This window comes from Pararge aegeria, chromosome 13, assembly GCF_905163445.1.
Source record: "Pararge aegeria chromosome 13, ilParAegt1.1, whole genome shotgun sequence".
Taxonomy (NCBI): Eukaryota; Metazoa; Arthropoda; class Insecta; order Lepidoptera; family Nymphalidae; genus Pararge; species Pararge aegeria.
The window spans coordinates 18,014,770-18,026,497 of record NC_053192.1 but is presented as its reverse complement, the minus strand read 5'-3'; the positions used below and the strand labels follow the sequence as shown (position 1 = coordinate 18,026,497).

The following is an 11,728-nucleotide window of genomic DNA, read 5'->3' as shown; positions in this document are numbered from 1 at the left end:
GCCCACTTTCGTAAATAAAGTATAATATTTAAGTTCCTACAGGCACTGAATACAGTCGATATATCACACGGTGTAATGAGTTTATTCGGAATCTAGTTCCAAAGATTTCGATCTAAGCTAGATTAGGTGGTACCGGTAAATGTTTTGGAGTGATTGATCGTATTTTTGGCCTAGTTGCGAAAGCTGCTATTAATGATTGTGCTGGCTAAGCCACGTTGACCGTGATCGGTAAATAGACAAGAGACCAATTTCGGTTTTTTTACAAGCTACAAGTAAGCCCTCGACTGCCATGGCACATGCTGGTAAGAGAAAGTGATTCAGTGTAATATTTTAATCCTAGACTCTAATAGGTTTCTCTAAACGCTAAATTGCTTAGCGGCATGGCTTGCTAAATTACATGCAGCCACGGCCGAAGCCCCCCACCGGCCCAGAAATGATGAATTTGAGAAATTCAGAGATAATGGGACCTCCCACTTGAAACCACATCGTTCACCGCTGCGCCAGGGAGTTCGCCGGATATATGGCCGTAGATTTTCATTTCATCCGTGATGTAGACAATATTACCATTCAATATCACCATCATGACATCAACCTCTTACGGGCCGACTACAGGGTACGGGTCACCTGCCACGATAATAAGGCTTTTAAGGAGTGAAGGCCATAGTCCACCACGCTAGCACAGTATGGCGCTGGCGTTTGATAATTATTATGGAGACTCAAGCATGCAGGTTTCCTCGCGATGTTTTGCTTCACGTCGAAGCAAGTGACATTATAATTACTTAAAACGCACATAACTTGCGAAAAATATAGGTGAGTGCTGGGTTTCGAGCTCGGCTCCCCGAAAGTGAAGCTGAAGTCCTGACCACTGGAAAATCAGCCACTACGTGGAAACGTGGAAGGAATTCCAAGCCCATTTTCTGAAGCTTTTATCAACGATATAACTTACTCCTTGATAACATACTGCTTTAGTATTAAAGTTTGTAGTAATAAAGCCCACCAATGCGTATTAGATCAACCGAGCTGCATATATCTTCTCTGAGGGGAGAGACCAGTCTCCCGATATATGAAATCAATATCTTACTTACAACTAACAACCATGATAATATATATCTTGAGCACCACCATAGTCAAATTCCTTAACAGTTAAAAAACGCATATTATTTATTTTCATATCATTTTTCGAAGTTAGAACTTAAAAACTTTATCTTTCTTTTCCTATAGTCTAGTTTATTCTGCAATTTTGTCAAAAAAAATAGACTGTTACTCTCAACTAAAAACAAGCCATTATATATTTATTATTAATTTCGATTGCAATAATTTCATAAATACATAAACCTAATTACAATATAAAGTAGACACTAAACAATTGTGGAATATATCTTATTACTGTTGTAAAGTAACTGTATTTTCCTTTATCATTGATTCCAATTCATTGGAGTCTTCTTTTTCTTCCTCACTGTCGTCTTCGGGGGGGTTGTCCCAATCTGCCTTCTCTCCCTCCCCAAACATCACATAAACCAGATTCGTAATAACGTACAAACCAGCAGACACAAAGAAAACTTTCCTCCATAGATATTCACTAGTCTGCGAAAATAATAAGAGGTTTAAAAATATGTTTAAAACACTTAAAAATCATGGTTGTAGAAAAAAACATTTACGTCTCAGTCTCCCTCTTTATGGAAATGTAAATGAGATTAGAAGATTCTTTAAAATCACATACCTTTAGAAGTAAAAAGAAGCGCATTATAGTAGTGTTACCTTGATCTCAATTCCCGGGTCGGCCAAAGGACAAGAGTGTAAAACTTAGCGCTGGCTGTCTACTACCGTGCATCAGACAACACGTTAAACCTGTGATCTCTTATCATCACTATCAATGTTGTTAACTGGATCGCCACGGAAAGCTCTATAATTTGTCTCCTAGAAGAGACGATGTCTATGCTACTACGACAAATTTAATGGCATCGTAAGTAATATACGTTCTTAAATTAAAAATTGCACTTATTGCGATCGGTTTACAAATAAACGTTGAACAGTTCCATCCTCCTCCATCTCCAAGAAGTCTTAAGAATAATGAACGTAATGCGATGATTCTACTCACGACATCAGTAAGGATGAGACCAGCTACTATCGGTGCTAGTGAACCAAACGCATTGGCAGCGAAGTTGCTTAAGCCTATCAAAGTCCCGGAAAAGTTACTTGATAGGTCGATATGGTTAATCTAGCAACAAATAATAACTGTTAGTGGAAATATGATAGATTGTTTTTGTTCGAATTAGCACATTAATTTGGTGCTACTAATTTGTATTTTCGGGAAAATCAAAAATGACGAAGCAAAGAAGTGCCAATAAATATTTAAAAAAAAAAGAAGACAGAAGTTTAATCTTGCTATATTCAAAATAACACAACAAATTGTAAGTGAAAAGGAGTTGACCGATAAGTGCTATCATCAGATTTTAACTAAATTTAAATCTAATGTTTCGGTAATAAACATTATACATAAACATCAGGATAAAATATCTGACAAGAAGTTTAAAATGTTGTTCTAAAGAGGGCACTCTGCTAAACTTTAAAAGCACGAATGTAATTACATGAAATCCGACGTTGGCAGCGACTTTGCAGACGCAGAGAATGATAAGTACAGCTTCAACCACATAGATGTTCTTAGGAACAAACGCCAACACCACCAGACCAATGGCTGGAAGAAAGCTTCCTGCAAAATATTTAAAAGGGAGAAATATAATGTACTTTCTGATATATGTGACCTTATCCGAGTTTTTATTAACCCCGCAGGAACATTTATTTTCCTGAGCTGTCTATGACCGTCTTTAAGTAGTAGAAGTGTTCATATCTTCCCATACCCCCCAAAATGTCATCAAGCAATGGGGCTCAAACTCTAGCGAGCGTTTGCGCTGTGTCCCAACACCTGATGTTTCAAATCTTAGCCGCAGTCCCTCAAAAACTCAAATGACAAGGTGGTCTGGAAGCAAGCCGCTCTGCTTTAATTTCACAGCTGTGATTGTAAAATGATGGTGGAAAAGAGTAACTGCTGAGTTTCTGGTTACTTCTCGGTAGAATCTGCCTTCTAAACAGGTGGTAGAGTCACTACAAACAGACATACTTGACGTTTCAAAAGTGCTTATAATAGGGCTACTTAAAATAAATGAGTTTTGAATTTAAAATTGACTAATGTCCTGATGTTGGACACCTCACCTCTAATTTTCTATCTTCGATCAGTATTTGATTATGACATTCAACAATTATAACCTAATGAAATTATGACAAATCTAAAAATAATTATTACCAAATGAATTAGCTAATTTTCTTGTATTAGCTACATTGAGAATCTTTTTAACAATCAACATGTCGGAGAACCAGGTGAAGAAGAAGTTTGCGAACCACATCATAAGATACGGCAACGCTGTGAGCATTCCATTCTGTAAAATGACAAATTGTATGATCTGTTTAGTTGATCATCAAAAGAAAACAAAACAGAACAAACTACACTACGACTGTTGTTGTCAACATAAATTTGGAACTATTTAAAGAATTTGAAATAAACAAAGTTGTTTTAGTTTTAATTGGTACGTTTAGTTATTGATATATAAGATTAGATAAAAAATGATGATTCAAAGAATTGACTATATATAGAAATATAGTCAATTCTTTAAATCACCATTTTTATCATCGAATACCGTAAGTTAACGTTTACTGTAATTAAGATAAATGAATACATTAATTAAGTTAAATAAAAAAAAACCCAGTACTTTTAAAACTCACCGCTTTTATATTAACTCCCATAACTTTGTCCATGAAGGCTGGAACTTCAGTATAGAAGGTAAGTTGGCCCCACGATTGGCCTACATGAGCTGCTATTATTGCCCAAACACCACGACACCGAAGAATGCTAGACCAGGGGATCGAGCGTTTCTTCTGTAAATAAAGAATTTTATGGTTAGGAAAAATCTCACCGAACACTCATCGATGAGTTGAATTTTTGTCAAAAATTAAGGTGACGCTTTGTCAATGCTATGTGCACTTTTAATTAACGTGAATATCAGTCCTTGTTTCAGTGTGTATGCTATATTTAAAAACGTGTAATCATAATAGCGCGCTAAGGATACAATATCATAACGCTTATCTGCCGGCTGTCGTTTTTCTTCTTTTAATGACGCTTCTCTTCCCCTCTATATTGCCTTTCGTCAGGAGACGTTACCAGTCATGTCTGATTAAATGCTCCAGATTCTGCATTTCATGGTAAAAAAAAAACCCACTACAAGTTAGGCCTTGACTGCAATCTCAGCTGGTGATGTGCGGTCCAAAATGTATACAAGCTAACCTGTTAAGAGGTATGGCTATTATATTAAGTTTATCGGGTTAAATTTAATCTATATTAATAAATACATTATTAGGCCTATATGTAAGGTTCAACGGGCGGTCACACTACGGTTACCAGTCCGTCAGCATACCAATTTAAAAATTACCTTTCCATTGCTACCTAACCTCTCTTCAATATATCGTCTCTCAGTAGCGGATATACTTTTGTGCTGAGCAGGAGTGTCCGCTCCAAAAATCCACATCACACTGCCAATGATTGCTGAGATTATTCCGTAGAAACGAAAAATACCAGGCCAACCTAGTGGCGATGTTGCGATGAAACCAGTTATAGTTAAACCCAACACTGCACCTAGGACGGAACCTGTGAATAAAGTTATATAATCTCTATTTATTTTAATTAAAAAGGGCATTTTTTTCTCACTCTTAGTTCTCTCACGTAAAACTGCAATTACATCCGATTCAGTTCTTGTAAAACAGTGTCATACGTTATATGTGCCTGTAATTAACCGTCATCGTGACTGTAAACTTAAACTTTGAGGATTTTACTCTGTTTCTATTCCATTATAACCTTTCAACCTTTGACCTTACAACCTTTTATGAATCTTGCCAATATAACTCATGTAGAGTATTATTTAATATACAAAGCTTGACGATCAAAGCGTATATAATAACAACGTTCTCTAAATAAAAGCCAAAATAAATAATCATGTCTCAGAGAAAATGAGTTCATAACTTTCATTGCGTTAGACAAATGTCTACATCTGTGTTTAATATAATATTTTATTGCGTATAGTATCAACTGTGCCAATATTAAAAGATTATGAACGGAAAGGAAAATGTCTCATCATAAGGAATTAATTAATTCTCGAAATGAAGACGACGTTTTTTTCAGTAATAGGTTTATACCTAATACAGCATAGGTTTATAACATCAGCAGCTAAGTTGAACACTGTCTTAGACCTCTTTTACATTAAAAATAGAGACTTTGAGAATATGTTGGGGACGCGCTTATTTGTAGGAAAGAAGCCAAAAGATCCGTTTTCCCAATTCATTTGGTTTCTCACTCGACAATCCACATACCACGAATAGATCAAAATTGCGAAGCATGCTATAGATGGTATTTCATAACGGGAAAGTAGGGTGTACGTTTATATAAACCTCAGCATGGAGTGGAGAGTAAATTTCATATTTGTGACTCAGTTTAGCCATTAAATTCTACACTTTAAGGACTAAACAATCTGAGAGTCAAAGTCAATTATTTCTTTGTTGAAATAGGTTCATAGGCATTTTCGATGGGTACATTATTTTATTTATTAAAGCTCAAGCATTTAAACCAAAGAATGAACATAAAGTAAAAGCATATACACCCGTTAAGTAGCCGCTAATAAACGTAATTATGAGAATACTCAAATGGTGACAGCAAACGTATTATTAAGCACATTTAAATTATGTATACTTATTTGTAGTATGTGCTATCAATGTGGATATATGAAAACATAAATATCTTTACATAAGTATGGCTCTATAAACAACGCTATTAAGAGCGTATTTTGACCTGACTAAAGGCAGTTAAAATGGAGGTGATTTATGCCTAGAATTTGTAGTTCTTATACAAAAATGCAAACCTATTCTACTAAGGAAGAGTATCAAATACATTCCTTAAAATTTTAAACACGTAAATGGGTTTACAGTCAAAAGTAAATTGTTATAATAATTTAATTGTGGAATATTGCAAAAGCATTAATTGTTTTAATTATCAGTAGTAAACAAAATAATAATTAACGCTCTAACGAAAAAAAATGATTATATTTTTCCCAGGAACAGTTGTCAAAACTTGATCACGACTAATAGATCTATTCGTACAAATAACCTGATATATTTACTCACAACTAAATTATAATATTATAATGCAACGTGTGACATGATTACGAATAATAATGAAGGATGCATAAGGACATGTCATAAGGAATCACCCTGTAAAAATATTAAATCAATATCATAATTATTTTCCATACAAACGAATTCAATTCATTCTAAGTACTTATTTATGTCAAAGCTATTGAAGATAAAAGATCGACACGCGCATAGTACCTACACTACGCGACGCATACCTAATAAAGTGACAAGAGTCACATGATTTTAATTAGTATCACATACTAGGCTTTATCTGATTTTTTTCATTAAAATCTATGGCAGTGGTTTACTCAAAAACTTATTGCGTTTTGGTTTCACAGATAAGTCTCAGATACACGACGTAATGTACCTCTAAAGCCTGTGAAGTATTATTTCGGTTTTCATTTACACGTTGTATCATGTAAAAGATCTTAAAAAGTTTGGGAAAGTAATAATTTCCTTTCGAGGAGACATAAATATTGTTTGCGCAAACCAAATATTAGTTTGCAGTACAGTTAGTTATTTGTCGTGTAATGTTTATTTTGATATTCTACAATACATAATAATAATTTTATGAAGTTTACTTAACTTTTTTTTAAATCTATTTCAAACAAATTATAAATCAGAGAGATATAAAGATGTAAGTGGAATATTACAATTCGTTGTATCAACATATAATGAATGGAAATATGCCAAAAGGATTTTCTTTTTGATTATACCATGTTTTATTAAGATAATAGTTTATATTTATTGTATGACGATGCAACCTTGATGGCAATAAGTGTTTGTATATTTTTTTATAAAGACTAAGTGAACCCAAAAATAGTTGCAACAAAAGAATAAAAGTTTAAAGTTTTTTTTAAGTTATATTTTTTGACCAAGTACGTGACCCACCTGATGGTGAATGAAAAACCAATGCCTATGAACAGGAAAACTCTGTAGGGCAGGCAAGGATCACACCCTGCTAAGTTTCACCCTATGCCTATCAACCTAAGGAGTAGGTGTTAAGCCTTATGTGCCTGTAATAACACCGTCAACTACGCTTTTTAATGAAGCTTGGTGATAGAAAAACCCCCGATACTTCCCCGGTCGAGTTTTGTCAAAAAAAGCTCAACTACTAGTAATTGTTTACAAATCCAACTGGTAAAAGACACAAATGCCTATGGAACGCCTAAATCAGATACCCTAGTGATTTAAGTGATTCCTAGGGAAATATAATATTTCACCAACTCTTATGTTTGACGGCCGAGTGGCGCAGTAGGCAGCGACCCTGCTTTCTGAGTCCAAGGTCGTGGGTTCGATTCCCACAACTGGAAAATGTTTGTGTTCATCACATGAATGTTTTTCAGTGTCTGGGTGTTTATTTGTATATTATAAGTATTTATGAGTATTATATTCATCAGCTATCTCAGTACCCATAACACAAGCTACGCTTACTTTGGGGCTAGATGGCGATGTGTGTATTGTCGTAGTATATTTATTTATTTATTTATTTATGTGAATACTAACGACGTAAGATGCCATCTAAATTTATGACTCCGATTCGGCTGATCAAAATTCAGAAAAATTCAAAAATTCGCGCGCTCGGAATTGACGCCTGGGTATTTTTTTATAAATATTGGGCAAGGTGTTTTGGTCCCAAATTTCTCCCAAATTTCTGGTTCACCTTGGCAACATTTCAAAAAGTAATCCTAATTATAGTAAATAATAAGATACCAGCATATGACACTTACGCGCGTTAAGTGCTAGTTAGCATTACAAAAATAAAAATGCAAGATGGCGTGATCGAATCAAAGAAAAACGTTAGTAGAACATATATAAAATAAGGTGAAACGTAACTGTATGCCTAGGAATCTCCTTAGACAACGACGCTACTTACTAAGGCATCGCCTTATTAGACGTTACGGAAAATTGGGCAATATCAATGTAGTAAATTATAAAAGTTCATATCTGTAGTTAACTAAGCTTAAACTATAAAGTCGGGGGAGAACTGGAAAATAATAATTTAAAAAAAACTACAAAGTAAACTTTAGCTAACTTTTGTACTTAAAAACAGCATTATTAATAAATGATCTTTAGCTTACTAACTTACCTCCATAAGCCCAGCCAGCTAATCTACCTCTCTCTTCTAAAGGTGCCCATTTTCCCAATATGGTATGAACTCCCGGCAGCAAGCAAGCTTGGGTCAAACCTTGTACCATTCGGAATATTGCCAACAATATCCAACCACCCTAGAAATAACAGCTATAATTAATTAGTTTTTAAGCTTTAAGGACATAACTCAAGGTCATACAATTATAAGTTATTTAGGAAGTATCAGGTGTGGCTGGTAATAATGTTTGATGTATGTATGTGGCATGAGAATGAAAATATTTAAAGTGTTCTTATGGTATATACTTAATAAAAAAAAATTGTAATAACTGACAGCCCATGGTGGAAAATAAAGCCTAAAAACAGAGAAACACCTTGCAGCACATGCAAAGTAAACGTTCTACAAAGTGCAGTCTCGTGTCCTTTAACTTGAGGCGTCATCTACGCGATTGCAATAACACTGGCCCCTCAGTCATTATATACGTCGTATACGTAATACGTCCATGATTAAAATGGTACCAAAAGTATTGCAATTTTTTTTCAAACTTATATGCAGTTATTTCAAATCTTATTTATTACGGAGCATCGCAGGTCAGAGCTCGTTCCAAAATACCAGTGCAACTTCTTTTACAAAACATCTAAAATAATTTACAAATTCTCGGTAAATAGAAAGGACTCACATAAAATGCTGCCCAAGGTACACAGAAGGACATAACTGCATTTATCAAGAGAGCTCCAGTCAGTAGGTATCGAGCACCAAAACGATGTGCCAGTTGTCCACCTGGTATCTGCAGCAGCATATAGCCCCAAAAAAATGATGACGTTACTATGTCCTGGGTCTTTTTGGTCCATTGGAATTTGGGGTACTGGAACATTGAGATTAAAAACTAGAAATATCAGATCTGAAGACTTGGCAGTCTGCCTCTGGGTGAAACTATAATATTTCAATATTTATAATTATTTATGTATGTACATGTTTCTGATCTCTTCAAGACTTTCTTTCAAAAATATTTTTTTTTTCAAGTGACTGTTTTTTATGGACGTTTAATTAAATTTTCAACACCACATTCATTAGAAGCAGAGTTCTCTAAGGCATATAATCTTAAATGCCATAGAGAGTTCGTTAAATGAATTTTTTCTGTTTATTTTATCATCATAGTCAAGACTTTTGAGTGAAAAAATAAAAAGCGTAAAAGTTAAATAAATTAAAGCCAGGATTAACACTAATTAAACTAAAAACAGGAAGTAAATTAAATACTCACTGGTGGTATCAACAAAAGTGAATGTAGAACCACTTGAATGTGACTTTTAGCCTCGGTATCGTCAGTTATATTATTTTCCTTTAAGTAACTCCCGTTATATTTTTTTCCTAGTGAATTTATATCCGTTGCATTAGCAAGGACTAAATTCTTATCGGAATACTCAATGTTGCTGTTTACCATATCTACTAAGGCTACTCCCATACATGATCGCATGCTTAGTGCGGTGAGAAGACAAAAGAAAAGAATCAGACATTGTTGATGTCGATATCCCCAACCTGAAACTAATTATGATAATGAAACGAGATCATACTTTAAAAAGTTTAAAAGAAATCATATCACATCAATAGAAACTCTGTGTTTCTTCCTGATTATCTCTTCATCTCCTTTCTTCCTGTATGACTCAAAATTGTGTAAATTGGTATGCCTAAGTAGCAACTCGTCTATAACACAATATTCATAAAGTAGTTCTGCATGTTGCGACACTCACTTATTGTTTCAACTTTATTTGATACAACTCATCTATTAATGTTATGAATATATAATTTAAATGTTATCAACCAACGTGCATGCATGTCTTCGTGATTGTAAATACCTAAAAAGTCTCACCGTTTTTAAATATTGAAAAGAGGCAGGTTTTACTTTGCGGAATTTTATGATATATATAAGTATTGAAGGAATTATAAATTACACAATACAGATTCTCCTGTTTTTTCGCGGAGTGTAGCAAATTAAGCTTAATTTTAATAATATTAAAATCTCAATTTTAAGGGATTTTTTTAAGTCGAATGATTCACGCCAGAAGCTTAGTAACAATAATGAACAAAATTTTACAGATACCCTTTCAAGATCTAATTTAAAAATAACATCCAATTAACAACAATTATTTTTTTGTTTTGCACTTAAATAATAAACTCAATTTAATTATATTTATCTGCTGACTGTACCATACAGGTATTTGGTGTTAATTATTATCATGATAATATTATATTTCGATGTGGAATTACTCATTGTAAATACGCATTGAATTAAGAAACTCCATGTCGTTGGGTAAGTAGGTACCTTTGAATTCATTGCACTGTTCTGAAACATTCACTTGCACAGATTTACCATTCTCGGTACCATTGTTGTCCGTACTATCATTCACTACCATCATGTATTTTTTTTAAGGAACAAATAATTTTCTTTTGATTTGATCTAATTATCGCATGGGACTTGTTTATCATGATCACCGTCTTGTGCAAATGCCGCAGCATCTATCGAAATAATGTGTCTGTTATCTTGCATTCATATTTGTTTTAGATTGTGTAAGTAACCTAGGTGTACTGAAGCTGTGCTCCAAAAATTACTATCCTTATTGTTAATTGTAACCTTCGATATGAAAAGAGAGGTCTTATAAATTGAACACCTTATCTGTGTATATATGTAACCGTACTATCGTCCACAAAAGGATCCAAGCAAATGCATAGCCATTGTTAGACTAAAGTAGAGTTTGTCCAAAATCACTACTCTGGGAAGTCAGGTCAGTGATCTCAGCAGATGGTAGCAGAAGCAAGGAGTATGCTGTTTCTTATTCTCCGTTACATTTCGTTAGCTTACAAACAAATACGCTGTCACATCTATATGTAATATAATAACACTTTAACGGATTTCAATTTTTTTTTGGAGGGCTAGATTGAGTGTAGAATCGATACTGAAGCCAATTTTTTTTTTATTCGCGTCTGTATCTCCGTATCTGGGCCACGCATCACGATTCAAATCAAACTTCCCACGATTTGAAGTCATACTACGAAGTAGGACATAGGATACTTTTTATCACGAAATTCAGTTTAGTTCCTTTGCGAGAAGGGATGAAAGTGCTTGATGATTTATCACCATAACTCCGACAAATGTTAAACAAATTTATAAAATATTTTTTTTACTAAATAGATTATACTACTAGTTTAGTTTTGCCCACATTTGGTGAAGTTCTGATGAATATTATTTAAGATAGAGGACAGGACTCCTTAGTGGACAGCAGCAAAACCCTCACTTAAGACTTAAAGAAACTGAAGACATAACCTGTTGCCACATTTATCAGGGCCGGAGTGCTAAATTAAAAGTGTTAGAAAGTTTCTTGGCTAACCTCTAGAATACGAATCAAGTAACAA

The 11,728-nt window shown here is 34.2% G+C and overlaps 1 protein-coding gene across 1 annotated transcript; it reads right to left on the bottom strand.

Moving 5' to 3' along the window:
• Positions 1-1,296: 1,296 nt before the first annotated feature.
• Positions 1,297-10,817, bottom strand: LOC120628920 (putative inorganic phosphate cotransporter). Its single transcript, XM_039897592.1, has 10 exons — positions 10,641-10,817; positions 9,582-9,862; positions 9,000-9,185; positions 8,321-8,459; positions 4,482-4,696; positions 3,778-3,930; positions 3,302-3,434; positions 2,589-2,710; positions 2,099-2,218; positions 1,297-1,584 (listed from the first exon to the last, which is right to left on the bottom strand). The coding sequence occupies exons 1-10, from the start codon at positions 10,732-10,734 to the stop codon at positions 1,384-1,386; spliced, it is 1,644 nt and encodes a 547-aa protein (XP_039753526.1). The 5' UTR covers positions 10,735-10,817; the 3' UTR covers positions 1,297-1,383.
• Between the last annotated feature and the right edge of the window lie 911 nt (positions 10,818-11,728).

Bases quoted from the DNA above. Each gene is read 5' to 3' on its own strand.
- LOC120628920 (XM_039897592.1), bottom strand. From the start codon at position 10,734: ATGATGGTAGTGAATGATAGTACGGACAACAATGGTACCGAGAATGGT. The intron at 9,863-10,640 runs GTACCTACTTAC...TATCATAATTAG, and splicing joins ACAGTGCAATGAATTCAAAG to TTTCAGGTTGGGGATATCGA. The intron at 9,186-9,581 runs GTGAGTATTTAA...TCAATGTTCCAG, and splicing joins CACTTTTGTTGATACCACCA to TACCCCAAATTCCAATGGAC.